Source organism: Quercus robur, chromosome 2 (assembly GCF_932294415.1).
Source record: "Quercus robur chromosome 2, dhQueRobu3.1, whole genome shotgun sequence".
Classification (NCBI taxonomy): domain Eukaryota; kingdom Viridiplantae; phylum Streptophyta; class Magnoliopsida; order Fagales; family Fagaceae; genus Quercus; species Quercus robur.
This window is the reverse complement of record NC_065535.1, coordinates 86,249,704-86,268,568: the sequence shown is the minus strand read 5'-3', so window position 1 is coordinate 86,268,568 and position 18,865 is coordinate 86,249,704. Positions and strand designations below refer to the sequence as shown.

Below are 18,865 nucleotides of genomic sequence, written 5' to 3'. Positions count from 1 at the left end.
TATGTTTGTCCCTTATGTGCACATATAAGGGGTAAACGTATTGTCTAATGCATCTTAGAATATATTAAGAAAAGTTAGGTACAGTTTGATTATTTTTTAGATGCCATCAAAGAAAAGAAACCAATGATAGAATCTTTAAAACATTAAGCATTACCTCTCCCGATCGAAATCTCTCAAGTATAATGTTCATGGTCTTCCGGGTCATACTTTTTAGTCCAGCATGGACTCCCACAAGAAAATCACACTTCCAAGATGCTAATATCTTAAGCTTCTGTAATATTAACGACAAAGATCTCGCTGTAACAACCCTATTAACAAATATTATACATTTCCTATTTGGTTGTAACCTGAGAAAAAGAAACAAGCTTTATCAGAATAGTTGCCTACAAACACACACATACATGTATGGGCATGATTGTTTGCACTTGTTCAAAATTGAAAAATAAATAAATAAATAAGAAAAAAAAAAGTTTGTTCAAGGCATTTGGTTGGCTATTTTCTGTTTTCAGTTCTTAAAAAATAGCTTCTCAAAAAACACTATATAGAACAATTTTTAGAAAACTCCAAAGGAGTATTTTTTTAAAACAGTTCCAGAAACTACAAAAATATGTTTGTAAATATACCGAATCCCTAATGCAAGACCATCAGCCCTGTTTTTATAAAAGCTCTTCCGTTCAGTTCCTGGCCGTTTTGACAGAAGCATGGTGGTTTCCAACATACTTAGGAGCGTATCATGTTTTTCGGGCCATCAATGAGCTTTATTTGGGCTGGTGTGGTGGTCACTGGGAGTTTCTAAGCATCGATAGCATTGTCGATTCAAACTTGACAAGGAAGACTCCTGTTTTGTTTGTGGTGTTGGTTATTTACTATCCCAGATAATGACAGCTTAATCTTGATAAGGATACTCCTGTTTGCCTTTGTTTGGTTATCGATGTTGGTTATTCACTATCTTGGATAAGGATGGCTTGACCCAGATAAGAAATTCTTGTTTAGGGTATTTGGTTTCTTCAAGGGGCCTGATTGTTTCTTGGTGCTGCTTTTTCCTTAATGCTAGATAAGGACACACTTAGTCGAAATAAGGGTGTCTATTTGGTTTTTCAAACTCTGATTAACATTGCTCCTCATCCAGTTCAGTCAGTTTGATTATCAATGTGTCGGCACAGAGAGAGAGAGAGGTGAATTAAAAAATGGGAGGAAAAAAATTGTTGCATATTTACAAGGTAGATAGTGAAGAAGGATGTGACAAACAAGAAGGTGAGGAGAAGAATCACCCCCGATAAGATATAATGGCAGTAAATAGATGCATGTAAGAGCAACCGCATTAGTCCCTCTAAAAATTTCCGTCTATTTTGGCTTTAAAACCTACTTTTTCTATTTCACACAACCACTCTGCAAATTTTTTTTTTTTTTTCATAATTAAGAAAGATGTATATTCAAGAAACTACCTCATGAAAACATAAGGCAGAACAAAGAGTACAGAGAAAGAAACAAACAGAAAGAAAGAAAAAGAAACAAGAAAACAAACGGAAAACAACAAAGAGCTAATTACAAAGGAGAGAGCTAAGGAACAAAGGGAGAGAATCACTAGAGGTGAGTCCCCAAGCCCTAGACCAATCAAAGAGAGAACCACAAAAATAAGCAAGCAATTGGTCATCGGATTTGTCCCTGTCCTCAAAAGTTTGCCAATTTCGCTCCCTCCAAATACACCACATTAGGCATAGCGGAGCTAAATTCCAAATGCTAGAAGAGTGCTTTCTAAACCAATTCCACCAACCGAAAAGCGTATCTGCAACCGATCTTGGCAAGACCCAAGAAATCCCAAAAGATCTAAAAACCAAGCTCCACAACTGATAAGCTTTTTCACAATGGAGAAGCAAATGATTCACCGTCTCCCCATTACAACGACACATAATGCACGTCAACAAAATCAAAGCCTCTACATCGCAGAATATCCCCTGTAAGAATCTTCTACCAAGTTGCAGTTCAAACAAAGAAAGAGACGTGCGTAGGAGCCTTAACCTTCCAAATACCTTTCCAAGGAAAGATAATAGGCAAGGGACTTCGAAGCCTATCGTAGAACAAGCGGATGTTAAAATCTCCTTTCTTCGACAATTTCCATATCATACGGTCTCCTTGCTCAGATTGAGGTAAATTAGAACCCAAGGTATGAAGGAATTCATCCACATCTCCCATCTCCCAATCATTTGGATCCCTAAGAAAAAGAACCTTCCAGCTTCTCCGAGCTTCGGTCCCCAACTGTTCGAGAGACAAGGCCACAGATGCCTCTCTATTAGTGGCAATCCCATACACTACTAGAAAGGATAGCTGGAGTGGTAGGTCCCCACACCACTGATCTGTCCAAAACTTCACTCTATTCCCCACCCCTACCTCAAACCGGATATATTTGCTAAAAACCTCCCAACCTTTTCGGATACTTCTCCATAAACCACATCCATGAACACCCCTACCTAGCTTGGAAGACCATCCCCCCCACTCTTCCCCAAACTTCAAAGCTACAACCCTCCTCCAAAGAAGAGTCTCCTCAACCCCAAACCGCCATAACCATTTTCCTAGTAAGGCTCTATTAAAAGTAGTTAACTTCCTTATCCCCAAACCACCATTAGCCTTAGGAGCACACACCTTATCCCACCCCACCAAATGAACCTTCGAATCCTCCCACAGGAAGTCCCTCTGAATCTTCTCAATCTTATTAGCCACATGCGAAGGGATAGTAAAAAGAGATAAATAGTAAGTAGGAAGGCTAGAAAGCGTACTCTTAAGAAGCGTCAGTCTTCCACCTTTTGACAAATACAATTTCTTCCACCCAGCCAACTTCCGATTAATTTTCTCCAAGATAGGATTCCAAATAGAAGGAGACTTATGGGAAGCCCCCAACGGCATACCAAGATAGGTCATAGGCAAAGACCCAATCTGACAGCCCAGAATCTCTACCAAGGTATGAACATTATTAACCTCCCCTATTGGAACCATCTCACTCTTCAAGACATTAACCTTCAAACCTATCACAGCCTGAAAACAAAGGAGAAGCATCCGCACATGAAGGATCTGCTCCATTTCTGCTTCGCAGAACAGAATAGTATCATCCGCAAACAGAAGATGCGAGACACATTCCCCTTCACCCCGTCTTCCATCAGCCTTAAAACCCCTGATCAAGCCAGCACCTTCAACTCTTTTCAACATCCTACTTAAGACCTCCATCATGACCAAAAACAACATTGGAGATAGCGGGTCCCCTTGTCTCAGACCCCTCGTGCTCCCAAAAAAATCAGCTGGAGCCCCATTAATCAAAATAAAAAACTGGACAGTAGAAATACAAGTGTGAATCCATCTACACCACTTCTCCCCAAAACCCATTCTCTTCAAAAGATCTAGAAGGGCCTCCCAATTCACATGATCGTAAGCTTTCTCAATGTCTAGCTTACAAATAACCCCCGGAATCTTACTCTTCACTCGACTATCAACACACTCATTGGCAAAAATACCAATATCAGATTATCTATTTTACACTTTCTTTTAATATAATATTAATTCTTCCTTTATTTTTTTACTATTATTTCTGTCCTTTTTTTTCCTTTATTTTCTCACCAAACAAACAGAATTTAACCCAAATCAAACTCATGGCAAACCTCTATAGACACAAATCACAGCCTCTCTTCCTACACCAAAACCCCCACATCCAAATCACAACAAATTCAAGCCAAGATACCACTAAGCAAACCACCACCAAAATTAGCAAACCACTGAGCAAACCCAGTCACTCGCACTTCTAGCAAGGTTCTGAATCTTGGTGGGCATGGTAGCAGAAAATAGAAGAGCACCAAAGAGGAAAATGAACTGCTCTATCATGGGTTTTGAGTTGAAAGAGAAGAAAATGGGAAGGAAACAAAGGAGAGCCACCAATTGGAGTGGTGGTGGAGGCTAACAGGTGATGAGCAAGGACTGTAGATTAAGGAGAAGAAACAAAGAAAGAAAAGAAAAAGAGAAAGAGAAAGAGAAAAGCCATAGATGGAGAGAAAAGAAAAAGAAGGAAGCAAGTAACAAAATGGAATAGAAAGAAAGAGAGAGAAATTAATTAAATATTAACGCACAAGTGAATAGTAACCATGTATCTTTACACGGTTACTGTAGCTTTTTGGAAATTGCACAATTTTAGAAGAGCTGATGCGAGTGATTTTTAAGGTAAAATGTGTAAAATTGTGCATTTTTTGTATTTTAGAAGAGCTGATGTGAAACAACCCAATTAGTTGGAAAGGGATCGATGGAGCAGCTGCAATTTAGTTTGGATTAAGGCTTAATTGAGTTCAGTTGAATAGACTATTTAAGGCACATCTCCACCTACACTCCATTTGGGAGGAGGGGAAGGAATGAAATGAAAGGAATTATTTTGGAATATTCCATATATTCCCTTAATTGGGAGTTTTAATAGAGGGAATGGAAAGAGTCACTCCCTTATTTTGAAGTTTAAGAGGGAGTAGATAGAATGAGTAAGAGGTGTTACAGGTGAACTGTGACAAACACAAAAAACCATTCCTTAAGAGATTGTTATAGTGAGTCATCTAATCTAATCTATTAGTCTTTTTTCATAAGTACTAATAGTCAAATAGTCAAAAGACATATTTGTCATTGAAGGCACAAAAAACAGTTTATCAGCACTTACACCACACACACACAGATTTTTAGTACCAACCTGATGGATGAAAGAATTCCAATAAGGCATAAAAGCTTTCTTGAGAAATATGGCTCCTTTAAGATCTCCACACTCGACAGATCGGATGCAATGCCATCTACAGATAAAAATATAAATACTTATTAACTATAATAGTAAAAAATTATAGTAATCATAGATTAAATGTTTTCTTATTTCAAATATTTAAAGCACACAACTTTGTTGATACACTAAGTTATGATCATTTGAATAGAGATACTGCCAGGAAGATATTATTGGCTGCAACCAAAATATTTCTAAACACATTCTAATACCTTTCATTAAATCGGAATCAAAGACTTCGGCAGCCTGAGCTAGATATCTGTTACATACAGAGTCATCACTGAAATTTTCTTCCACCTCTATTAATTCGTTCCGCTCAGAGCGATCACCAGTCAAAAGAATGCGACTAGCCTTGAAAAGGGGAAAACAAAACAAGATAGAAAATTACAAGCATGCAAGCAACCTCCAATTGAAGAACACATAATTACGGCTACTGGAATTAAGAAGCATCTCTACTTTCACTTGAACACCAAGAATATGTAGTTTGCACACTATAGTTATTGAACAGAAAGGTTCCTAACTGATAAGGCAACACTAACATATCATGTTGGTCTATCACATCATATGAGAAAAGGTTTCATGTGGTATAGACAAGATGAATGGTGTCCAACAACATGCAAAGCTGATTCTCATCTTTAATTATAATTAAAATTAGCCGAGGATTCCACTATTCAATCACATTCCACTCCCCACTCTCCCCCCACCCCCCCCCCCCCCCCCCCCACCAAAAAAAAGTAAACAAAAATAAAACACAAGTCAGGACAGCCAAAGGCCCTTCCTAAAAGCAACTTAATATCCACCATCCTTTTTTTTTTAATAATTAAAAATTTTATTGAAAAGAACAAAAAAAAAAAAACCATGCTAGCCTTCATGTACAAAGGAAAGGCAAGAATCAACAGAAAGTACATAAATCTAAAAACTCTACAAGAGAAGAAATGAACACTCATCACAGCCATCCAATCATACAAAAAAAAAAAAAAAAAAAAAAAAAAAAAACACTGCAAATCCAATATTGAGTGCTCCTCCGCCTCAAAGGTGGATTGATTTTACTCTCTCCAAGGTCCACATGAGACACAGTGGGATTGCCCCAACAACTCCACCACATGCTTTGGCATCACCCAAGAAACCCCAAACAAACATAAGACAAAATTCCATAACCTTCAAGCATAGGTGCAATGGATAAGCTGATGAACCCCAGATTTCCAACTATTCTTGCACAAACAACACCAATTGACAACACAAATATTCTCTTTCTCAAATTATCCAAAGTAAGGATCTTTCCTGTAGTGGCAATCCATGTAAAAAAAGCCTCTACTAGGAACTTTCACCTTCCAAATGCTTCTCCAAGGAAAAGAATGGACGCCTCCCTTTGTGAGAGCTTTATAACAATAACAATATATAATGGAATTTACTTATCAAAAAAAATACATAACGGAATTTGACTTGATATCCACCAAAATACACAAATATGGTTTTTCAAAAATATTAAAAGAAAAAATCATTTAACTTAACAAAAAATCCCACATTATCAACCATATTACTCCACCTGCACCATCCTCAGAACTTTCACCAGTCATAGACACTAATATCTGGTAATAACCAAGATGCCTCATAGTCTTCATCTAATTAATAGTGCTTCCAAGTAGCATTGCAAGCTTTAACTTTCAAATTAGTTTTACTTTTGCTACATAAAAATTTTAATAAATTCCACAAGAACAGTTCTCTCAAAAGTGAATCACAAAATATTATAATAATTACATTTGTACTTGGCAGCCAGCAAAAGAGAATGATCCAACAAACAGAACTTCTCCATAATGACAACATGTTGAAACACCATGGCTCAAAATATCAAAGCTGGTAAACTCTGCACTGTATTTGATGGGAAAAGGCCAGCTTCATCACTCTTCTATTATTCTCAAAGTTTGTGATATTTAGTTGCATTATGAGTCATTCACGCATGTCCATATGGGTCTACAGAAAAACATTCAAAAATTCAAACACAAATTATAAGGGAGCCAAACCACTCCAGTTACACGCCACGCCCTCCTCTCTATCTATCAATAACCTCCATAAAACCTACATCTAACCTCCCTCATACACCCACTCAACCTCTTTTTCCACAATAATGAGCACACATTCAAGAAATCTTCTAAGATGCAGTTGTATTTCCAGAAAAGTTCAGAGCTGTTTAGAAATAAGTATGTTCTAGAGATGATTGCATCAACATTAGTTGAGATCAGCAGAAGATAAAAACCACAGAAGTTTGTGCAACATTGACAAAAGCAATACATGGAAAAAAGTTAGACAAATTTAAACCAACAAACACATTAGTATTTCTGAATGAAAACAGCACAAAACCAAGGGGTAAAAAGAACAAATAAGATAAATATTTTAAAGAACCAAAAACATTGGTTGGATGCTACAATGGCTTACTTGTAATGCTCCCCAAAGGCCAAGATTTTCCAAACAGAATATCATATTATCATGAATTCTGCTTAGTAGTTTTTTTGCATTCAGCATACTTTGGTGATCATTCCTTTTAAGTGTTGATATGCACTGCTCATATCACAGAGAAATAGCAACAAGTGAAACCTAGTTGGAGGAAAGCAAAGTTATCACCAAAATAAATGCCACAACAATATACCTGGCGTTTCATCTCCTCAAGTTTACTACAGTGTGTGACATAGTAGCTAGATGCGCCATTTGGAACGGGACCATAATCATATACTCTAACTACAGGAGATTCCACAAAAGTATCCAATTCTTCCTTATCTAGAACAGAATAAACCTACAAAACAACGTGGAAAACTACATGAAGTGAAAACTTTAATCAAACAAATGTTGCAGTATCAGACCTAAGTGCAAACTGTAGTTTAAAGATAAAAATCATACCTATTCTCTGCTGCATAAATGGCAGAGACAATTTGTAGGGCAGATATATATACATGCAGACAAAGTACACTTAGGGTCAAACATAAACACAACTAAGAACAGCCTTGTGAGCTCTTCTTAGGTTCTCCCATATGAAGATGGCTTATGAATTCCATTAACCTTATTGTGGTTTGGATTTTGGAATGCCTAGGCCAAACCAAGTACTGCTTGATTCAGGCAAACAGCACCAAAGGCCATGGAGAGCATCAATGAAAATAAAGTAGCATACAAACCCCCTCCTCACCGCACACACCCCCCCCCGCCCCCCCCCCCCCCCCCCCCAAAAAAAAAAAAAGAGTTACAGGCACTTAAGTGAGGGAACAGAGCACTAGTCAAGATCACCACATGCCACCATGGAACATTTTTTTATTTTTTTATTATTATATACAAGTAAAATTATATTTAATTAAAAAAGAAGAGGGAGCTCCAAGAACACTGGTTGGTTATGTATATTAAAAGGATAAGAATACTTTAACATGTAAAATAGCTCTTTGTAAGGTACCATATCTATGGGGCACAAGCAAATCTTGTGAAATTTTATAAGTTGTCTTAAGTAATCTAGTTAACAACGTTAATTTATACCATCATCAATAGTAGAAAAGAGTGTGAAGGATTGTATCAACGCATATTATAGCTCAAATCAACAGTTCTATAGCCCACCTTTGCATTAAGTAAAATTTCAAGACTATTGATGCTTTTTGTTAAATTTGCTGGATCAGAAGCACCTGAAAGAGTAACACATACATGCAGAGATTAAGGTATAATGAAGTGGGGTGAGTTATTGACAACCTAGACATCAACTACATAACCAGAACAGTGTCTCAAGAACTATCATTAGGCAGAAACACAAGGATCTCCAATAAGGTATATTACAAGAGAATCAAGATTATAACATACCTTGACCATTGCAAGTGCGAGGCTAAATCCCTCATTAAAATTCTTTAAAAAATTTAACAGCCCAATTCTTTTTTCTATTTCTTCTTTTCACCAGAAGGTATAAAACAGGCTACACAAAAAGGGGATCGTCTCACTAGCCCACTCCCACCCCCTACCCACTTCAAATCTGATTAAAGCAGAATCAATCTTCGGCTTCTGGCACAATCCCTTCTAGACTTTATCAGCAGCCTAGCTCACATGTTCAACCTACTATAATGTTTAATTTTTTCATATATTGCTCCCAAAAAAAAAAAAAAACCTAGATAAAGTCCAAGACTAGGGGGATTCACCAAATTACGTCAGTGCTACTCTTTATCAAAATTACTTTTATGATTCACTTTAGCGTTTAAATCAGAATTACTATTATGAAGCAAAGGAAAGACTACAACATTTTGTTCAAAAAACAACAAAATTACTAGTTCAAGAAATCTTCTTTTTTGTTTTTTTCGATAAGTACTACTAGTTCAAGAAATCTTAAAAACTCCAATGCCTTACCATCTAAAAGGAGAGTAGCAACAAATTTTTGTAGCATGTATCTAATAATCAAACTAAACACAGCATCAATATGCAGTACCTATCACTGATACCAGGGTGGAGCCAAAAAAATTTTCTTGGGAGGACCAAGTTATGTATGTGAGAGAAAACTAAAAATCTTGTTTTTAGTACTAGAGTAAGCCATACCTTATAATCTTGATACATTATCATCCTTTTAAACTATAAATGAATAAACAAAGGTTGTCTATTACCAATCAGATTACTGAAAAAATCACCATTATTATAATTTTTTTGTTTTAAATAATCCCCCCTTTTTCTTCAAGCAATATCAGTCTATCACCTATAAAGTTAAATTTTTTATTTTTTATTTTTTTATAAGTAAGAAAGATTTTAAAATTTCCAATTCGGGTTTTTTTAATAAATAAAAGAAAATTATTAAATGAAAAATGTGTGTAGCCAAATAGGAATTTTAATAAAATCAATAACTCCTTAAAACCAAGAATGATCCAAAACTTAAAATGAAAATTTGCTAGACTTTTTTTTTTTTTTTTTTTTGGGAGAGAGGGGGGGGGGGGGGTGTGGAGGGGGCTCTTCTTTATGAGGGGCCAAACTTCATAAACTTATATATCTTTAGTATATATTATAAAAAATTTCAGAATTGTGGGCCTTACACGTTGCTCTGCCACTGACTACTACTCTTTCCCGGTTCATTTTGTCTAGACTCCTCCAATTCAAACATTAAATATCAGAAATAATATACCAAACAAGTTGTAAATTAACATGATGAAAGAACTGGTATGTTCAGACAATTTCTTTGGGTTTGATTTCCAAATTTCAAACAAAAATGTAACATCAAATTACCTTTTCCCACAACTGGAGATGCAGTCATGCCAAATATACGGGGGACTTTTCCGACATCAGGTTTATAGTAGACCTAGAACATGATCAAGATAATTTGCATTAAAAAAATTATATCAAACTACTGACCAGAAAGAAGCATGTGGGAACTTGTGAGGCATGTTAGCTGTAAGTGTGAGCAAGAGTCCCTTACTTTCATGATTTCTGCATAAGGATGGTTGCTTTTGCCTTGAGCATGATGGCACTCATCAAATATCAAAAGTACAATTAACTCCATCTTGATAAAGCGATGAACCAAGTTACGCAGAAGTATTTGAGGCGTCATAACTAGAATCTGCAGAAAACAAACGGCATAAACAGAAAATTTCAAGGACGATGAAGTGGCCATGGGATAAGTAACTTCCCATTTTCAATTGTTGAACTTAATAAAAGGGAATTAAGAAAAATTCTTGTCATAGGTTGATCTCATAACACTTGACTATGAGAGGACGACATTATATGCAACAATAACTTCGCAATTATCAGAAGGATGAATACATCCACGTGCAGAATGAATTTGCGTGATAAATTTTAGATCAGTTTAGTATAACTACCTCATACTGTTCAATTTCTTTATCCCAGTCTTCATGGCATTTCAACTGCTTAGAGCTCCCACAATAGACCCCAACCTTGAAATCAATAGAGTCTTCTATAACCTTGGCTTGCTAAGACAGAAAAAATAATAATAAAATAAAAGCACCAATTAAAATCATGTGACAACAGACTGGAAGCAACTGCGTTTATGCTTTACATTATAATAACAAATAGTTACCAAATACAACTAGCAAATAAAAAAAGATCTTTTAAATAAACTTGGCCATGTCTTGTACATCAACTGAATTTAGCCATAAAACAGGGAAAGTTAGCAATAAAAAACCACTGTACATGGATAATTACAAGAAAAGAACCGTCTACACAGCAGGTATAACAATCAAATAAACAAGTACATTATTATAAAAATTCAACCAAACATGTCAAGAAAAAGTGAAAATTAATGGACTCTATGATTGTGGAATGAAATGGTATTGTAGGGATGAAAGACCCAGATAAGGATATTAGGCCGTGGGCCGCACCCGAAGACATCAAAGAGCCCAAGGAAAAATAAGTTTTAGCGAAGGTAAGTAAGTTATTAGGCCGAGGAAGAGGTCTGGTCATAATAAACAGGTGACGTTGTCCAAGGAGCCACCCTTCCTCAGCCAACAGAGTGGAAGCCTAAAGTCCAACCACCCATCAAGTACTGGGCAGTAGGCAACCGTGCTTAGGAGGATAAGCTTCAGAGAGAAGTAAGTCAACAAAAAATTGAGAAATATCTGGGAAAAATGCTGCTACCACCGCATTAAATACTCTGCACCTAACCAATTGGCCGCATTAATGTGGAGGTGATACCTAAACAGTGACTTCTAGCCTCACAGCTACCTAGAAATACTTCAGGAAGGTGCTGATGGGACAAATATCAAGGAAATTAGCAATCTGATCTACACGTGAAAGGCTAAGATGAAAAAAGGAAAGGGGTATAAAAGGAGGAGGATTCCATTACAAAAGGGATCATTAGAGAAAAACTAGAAAAGAAACAACTATGTAACCAAGAACTTGAATATTTGTACAAGTCTAAGAGAAATATATAAGAACACAACATCCTCGAACTTGACCAAGGAGTATTCTTCTTTTCAAATTGTTTGTTTTATTCGTTCTAACACCAACTAGCCTACTGTGATCTATACTTTAACTCATTGAACGTTCATTAACAAGCCCACTCTCTAACAAATTTATCGTTTTGGGCTATAGATCAAAACATGTCCTTACAAGTATGATTAGATATCTATTAAATGCTCAATCATTATTGCTCAAATGCTAATAGTCAAGTGCAATCTATCTCAAATAAATAGAACGTTGATCTTAATGCTTTATTTGAGCCCTACTACCTACTAAAGTGCTAATGTAGTTGGTTGAACACTTAACGGAATTCACTGGTTTTTAAATGGGACTACTGCCTATCCTGATTCGTGCATGTAACATATGAGAAGAAGAAACAACATGAACATTTCATAGTTTGTGGGCAAAATAACTAATGAAGAATGGATAATTTGGTCAAAACTATAATATGCATAAATATCCTAATTGCTGAAAACTCTTTGTTTTAATGTATAGATTCTAAGAGAAACCTTGCTGGCAATGTTCACTTGTGTGCTACTATACGAACTAGTAAAATATGGTCGATATGTCCTCAAAGGTAATGAGATACCAATTGACACTTATGTATTTTCTGGTAGTCTAGCCTTATTTTGATTTTGTTAATATATATCAAGGAGCAATGAGTTCATAGCATAATCATGAGTTCACAGTAAGGTGTAATGATGTTCATAGGATAGTTTCTTTTTTTGTGTATGGCAAATTGGGGGAACATTCTTACCCGTGAGAAACTCATCAGGAGGAGTTACTCAATGGTGAGTTGGTGTTGTAGGTGCCATTGTAGCAGAGAGACCGTGGACCACCTTGTGATTCATTGTAATGTGGCCTTTGAGTTATGGAGTTTGATATTCAGGATGTTTGGGGTTTGATAGGTATTACCAAAGAAGATTTTTGATTGATTATGTGGGTGGCAGAGTAGGGGACCTAATTCAGATATCTAGAACCTTACACCCTTATCTTTGACGTGGACTATATGGAGGGAAAGAAATCAGCCTACTTTTGAAGATGTGGAGTGCACGCCAATCCAATTGCAAGTATCTTTCATTAGTTCTCTTTATGAGTGGTCTTTTGTATCAAGTCTCACAAATAGTAACTTTATTCATTCCTTCATAAAGTTGATCCATATGTAAATATTTTTCCAATTGTAATTTTGTAGGCTACTTCGTGACTATTTTCACGAGGCAGTCTCATCTCAATAAAATTATTTTTACCTATCAAAAATGATTCTATTTATTAAATGCAAAACTCCCTTCCAAGGTGAATGCACATAGAATCAAAAAGCCCCTTCTTAAACTCTAGATTAGAAATGAGAAATTGCATACATAAGCACTAAAAACCAAGCCAAGGAGCAAACAAGTACATTATTGTGCAATATATTCCATATAAACTACAAAGATTGTCTCAAACTTCAATACAACCCAAAACTGAACTTTGAATTATAAAACCAACATAAATAGATAGTAGCTTACCTGCTGAACCAGAGCCACCGTAGGGGCAAGAAAGATGCATATGTTCTTCTGGGGCTTCTTTATCAAGTGACTCAGCTCGTGTATAAGCAGTACCGCAATGTGGGTCTTCCCACAACCTGTCCCCAAATAAACAATTATATTCTCCTCCAGAGCTTTCTTGCATAGCTCTAACTGGTACCTTCAGAAAACATAATCACAAAACAACATAACCAACAATAAGCTCCTCCTATCTTCTGAAGAAAAAAGAAATTTTGCATTACAATTTAAACCAGCAAAGCCAAACACAATTGGCTTGCTTAAGCTGTGCTTATGTGTTCTGAAAACAAAACCTTAAGAAAAGCATAAACCCCGGCATTTCGTTACTTGCCCAGTTTCTATGAAAAATTGTAGAGCAAGAACACAAAAATTTATGTTTCAGAGAGTACCCAGAAAGTTTGAGAACTCAAAGAACTAAGTGTGGCACCACTATTTTAGCCCATGTCAATCAAGCATTATAATCCTCCGAAAACGATATAGAATTCAAAAGCATAGAACCCTTTCTACATAAATTTTCCTCAACTTTCCCAGCAGCCAAACAGAGAAAAAGTCACACACACAAAAACCAAAAAAAAAAAAAAAAAAAAAAACCAACTTTTCAAAGACGAAGTTTCTGGCAAAAATAAAAATGAAAACCCAGATGAGAAATGAAGCAGAAAGATGAAAAGGAACGTACTTTCTGGCAATCTTTCTAGGATCTTTATCAGTCACATGAGTTGCTGAACCTGGTTCCACTCCATCATCATGATCAACATGAACCCCAGAGTCAGAGACACCCAAAGAGGATGTGGCGACGGTAGCACCAAACTCCGTAGTACCGGCGGTAGGACGATCGTCTCCGCCGTCTGGCATTGTGTGCTGCTGCTGTGGACTCGAAGTTGTGAAGTAGAAGAGAAGAGAAATAAGACAAAACAAGATAATAAGAATGACCATAAACTAGAGTTATATAGAATCAACAAGTCTAGGTAGCACTTGCCATCATCGTTCTTTCTTTCACTCAGGCTTTTTGTCAGTAATCTCTGTTTTATGTTTGTGTTTGTGTGTGTGTGAGAGAAAGAGAGAGAGCGCGAGTTTGTATATGTATCAGTGTATTTGAGTAACAGAGAAAGAGAGAGAGAGAGAGAGAGAGAAGACCAATGGACCGACCAACAACAAAAGTCTTTGCGTGAGCATATAATTCATACTCTCAAAAAAAAAATTTTCTTGATGTTTTGGAACCAAGAGAATTTAAAATTTAAAATGGACCAATTTGGTTCTTAAAACCAACTTAGTTTCTAAATACGGTTTTTTTTTCAACTATCTTAAAAACCAAGTTAAATTTAAATACCAAATTAGTAAGTTTTAAAATGTGTTAAACTTAATTGGTAGTGGCACAATCTTTTTTTTTTTTTTTTAGAATTGTAGTAGCACAAATTTCGGATGTATTAGCCAATTATGTTTGAATAATGCTACCAACATAAATTATTTTACAATTTTTACAAATGGATATTGTGGTCAACTTCTTACTAGTTCTTATTTGAATCTATCAATAATATCATATTTTTATTTACCAATAATCACGCATTACATTAACAATTTTTTTTTTTGGATAAAAAGTCTTTATTTCTAGCATTTTTCATACATTTTGTTTGCTGGTTTGTTGGTTTGTTTTGTGAGCAAAGAGAGAGGTTTCCGTACTGGTTGGTTGTGTGGGGCCTCGAAATGAACGACTTTACTTGCGATCTAAGGTCTGTGATTCGATTCCCAGTTTAATCTAGTGCTTTTTGTGAAGCGTCTTCCAGGTGCCTTGCTCTTTCCAAAAGTCACAGGCCCACACAGCTACCTCATTGTTTGTTCATATTAGATTTTTGTTAATTAAGATTTAAGAGTAACTTTTTTTTTTTTGATAGATTGTGATTATTTTTATTTTTATTCTTTGAGTCTGAAAATCTTCATTTTGATTCGTTCCTGCCTGTAACTAATGTGACCCTTCAGTAAATATAAGACATGGAAAAATAATTTTGAAAAAGAAACCAATTAGAGAGTGGGGTATTTTCATTATGGTCAATCAATTTTGAAAATTTTATTTTGGTGATCCATCAAATTTGGTTTCATTTTCAAAATTGTTATTTCATCCATTTATGTGACAAATGTAGTTTTTCTTGGATCAATAGACGTGACTTTTTTTAAAAAAAATACTATAAAATTTTAATCTATAGCTTTCGCTCAATAATTCAAATTTATTGGAGGGTCACATTTAATAAATAGTTATTCTTGATAAGGCCATGAACCTTTTATAAGGTTTACATAGATTTTTACATCTCACCAGTATTAAGTAGGAAGGTCATCTACATCACAATTAAAAGTACATGTAGATACTTAATATTATCACATAAGTAGATTTTTTTTCCTCTCAAAAAAAAAAAAAAAAGAAAGATTTGAGGAAAATTATATCCCTTCATTTTTATTATTTGTTAACCATTATAGTAGTTTTATTTTTTCCTAATCTAATTACAACAACATTTACAATACAACGAAGAACAACAAAACCTCAGTTTCATAATCTTTAAAGGTATTGATCCTCTTCCTGGTTGACCTTGCTTGCATGGTAAATTAAACTAAAGCTTTGTTTAAACACAATTTATGAAGGTTATTGTTAACCATTGAAATTATAAGACAACTTGATTCCTGTGAGGCCAAAGGGCAAAGGGTCTACACATCTAATAGGAAAAACTAGTTTCCTTTAAGAAAATGTCAAGAAAAGTGAAACTTTTCCTCAAATGAGAATTGGAACCAAACCAAGCCAGAGTATTAAGTTTAATGGAATGATGCTAGAGTTTGTTTGACATCAACTTTAGCTTTTAACTTTTATGTACAGCTTTTATATACAATATTTTAAACCTTCAATTTTTCCCCACTTTTTCCCTTCTTTTTTTTCAAAATTTTTCAAGGTACAAGAATACTGTAACAAGCTTTCAGCCAAAAAAAAAAAAAAAAATTCAACAAAAAGTTAAATAAACTATTCCCAAATAGACACTAGGAGTACGTTTGGCATCAGCTTTTAGTTTTTAACTTTCTTTGGTTTTCATGTATAGCTTTTTAAAACCTCACTTTTTCCCGCCTTTTCTCATTTTTTTTTTTTATTTTCAAAATACGAGTATACTCTAGCACATTTTTAGCAAACAAATTTTAGCAAAAAACTAGATAAGCTATTCCCAAAATTCCATGCTTATTCCACCAATATAAAAAATTAAAAATTAAAAAAAAAATTAAAAAGCCCAAAAGGGCACTCACAAAGAATGTGTACAAATTTTTTATTTTTTCAAAAAAAAAAAACTTTTTTTTTTCTAGAAGCTTTTAGCAACTTTGAAATTTTCTTGAAGAAGATTTGTACAATGCCTCTCCAAGAAGCTTTCCGTTTGGTATACCCACTCAAATACATGTTTTCAGTTTTTAAACAATATTATATGTATTTTCACCCACACATATTTCCACACATGTTTTCAATTTTTAAGTGCATGTACTAATTTTTTTTATATAGGACCAAGAAACTTTGTTAGATGGCTTACTGGTTGCTTTTCCCTTTTTCTATACTATTATTTAAGGAGCTTCCTCTGTTTGGACTGGATTTTTTTTTTAAAAAAAATACCCCTACACCCCTAGGTTTAAGTAGAAATAAAACTAAATGATAGTTTAGTAAAAATACATGTCTAACTTGCACTAAAATATTACCTACAAAATAGGAACACTCTTCCACTAACCCACTTCTTCAAAGCAACTATACATCTATTTTTATTTTTTTTAAATAGAAAAATAAGTTAAACACCCCCACGTTTATCCAAAAACAAATCGAAATATCAAAAAAAAAAAAAAACTAAATAGTTATTAAAAAAACTAAACTAAATAGGTATATACAGGGTGTTTTTTTTTTTTTTTTTAATAAGTAGATATATCTTTAACTTCCACTAAAAAGTACCTACAAAACATAACTACTCTTTTAAAAATTTTCATCTATACCATTATTTAAGAGGCTTCTCCTGTTTGGACCGGATTTTTTTTTGTTCAAAAATACTCCTACACCCTTAGATTTAAGTAGAGACAAAACTAAAGGAAGGTTCTAACTTGCACTAAAATATTGCCTACAAAATAGGAATGCTCTTCCACTAACCCACTTTTTCAAAGCAACTATACGTCTATTGTTTTTTTTTTAAAATAGAAAAATAAGTTAAACATCCCCATGTTTATCCAAAAACAAATCTAAATATCAAAAAAAAAAAAAAACTAAATAGGTACATATAGGTTTTTTAAAAAAAATATATATAAGCTGATATATCTTTAACTTCCACTAAAAAGTTGCATATAAAACAGAACTACTCTCTTAAAAATTTTCAAATTGTTTTATCCATTTATAAAATTTTTTAAAAAAAATTAAACAAACACGTCTCTTTATAAAAACACATCTGTCGTATTATTATTTTAAAAAAAAAAAAAAACCAGCCGTACACCCACATTTATGTCATACAAACAACTTCAAACTTCTACCCAATAAATTTCAATCTCCCCATTATCATCATTATGTATTTTTGTGATTGGAAAATGTAGTTGATGGTGTTATAAAATATACCAACTCCTACACTCATCCTAAGGAAATGTTGGATGGCATACGGCATATTCGTCCAGGGTAAGCCCGTCTATCCACAAAGTCGGTTGGATGAACGCCTTGTGTCTTAAACATGTTGAAGCTACTTCTGTTTTCCTGTCATGCTACAACATGTTCCCCCAATAAACGGTTATGGAAAACATACCCCAAATAATGTAACTTCCATGGTAGTTATGGAAGTTACATCTGAATCCTCCGAACTTCACAACGGTAGGAGAAGTAACTGCCTCAGACAAGCACTATATAAGGGCTCTTCTACAGGAAGGTAAGGCATTGAGACACTTCCACACAAATTGGAATTCCAAAAATACTGACTTTACCATCAGAGGATTCTTGACCGGTCCTCCCCGGTCTCCTCTGATTTTGTGCTTATCTTTTCAGGACATTCCAAGTAACATTGAGGTCATAAACTCCCGAGACATTCAACCTACTGATTTCCTTGTATTCATCAGTTGGCGCCGTCTGTGGGAAAAAGTTTTGTTAGATTTTATATGAGTTCTACAATTCCTTTCTCTGACAAAAAGGCTGCAATGGTTCAGACTAGATCGAGAGCTACCAGCCCAGGTCATCAAGAAAGTAGGGATGCTTCTAGCAATCCCCATCGCGATTGTCAATCTGTGCCTGCCATGCAACCATCCTTTGTTCAACATGTGCAATCCATAGCAACCACTATGGCAGAGTTAACTCTCCAGAACCAATAACTGACAAGGGAGATTAATCTCAAGAGGCAACGACATGAGGCATATGGAGAAGAACAAGGCCAGAGCCAGGGAGATGGAAGAAATATTGTGCCTGAAAGCCAATCAAGAGGCACCACATCAAGAAAGGTGCCACACTTGGAGAGAGAGATCGACCAAATGAGGAAGGTTATGGATGAGATGAGGGAGAACATGAGAAGAACAAATCCTATAGAGGATCTAGTTCACCAAACAGATTCCCCTTTCACAGCTTCCATCAATGGTCACCCCTTGTCTCCAAAATTCA

The 18,865-nt window shown here is 35.2% G+C and overlaps 1 protein-coding gene across 3 annotated transcripts in view; it reads right to left on the bottom strand.

The window, feature by feature from the left end:
* LOC126715541 (dicer-like protein 4) overlaps nt 1-14,400 on the bottom strand; it is a 35,894-nt gene extending 21,494 nt beyond the window's left edge. Inside the window, exons 1-11 of one of the 3 annotated variants that reach the window (XM_050416184.1) lie at nt 13,919-14,400; nt 13,207-13,384; nt 10,603-10,713; nt 10,203-10,343; nt 10,013-10,085; nt 8,381-8,445; nt 7,434-7,577; nt 7,223-7,345; nt 5,002-5,140; nt 4,709-4,805; nt 155-347 (exon numbers count right to left, since the gene is read on the bottom strand). In XM_050416184.1, coding sequence (XP_050272141.1) covers nt 155-347; nt 4,709-4,805; nt 5,002-5,140; nt 7,223-7,345; nt 7,434-7,577; nt 8,381-8,445; nt 10,013-10,085; nt 10,203-10,343; nt 10,603-10,713; nt 13,207-13,384; nt 13,919-14,175 — 1,521 coding nt within the window. In that variant the 5' untranslated portion in view covers nt 14,176-14,400. The remainder of the gene's footprint in view (nt 1-154; nt 348-4,708; nt 4,806-5,001; nt 5,141-7,222; nt 7,346-7,433; nt 7,578-8,380; nt 8,446-10,012; nt 10,086-10,202; nt 10,344-10,602; nt 10,714-13,206; nt 13,385-13,918) is intronic. The other 2 variants (XM_050416186.1, XM_050416185.1) reach the window with 2 other exon arrangements.
* Between the last annotated feature and the right edge of the window lie 4,465 nt (nt 14,401-18,865).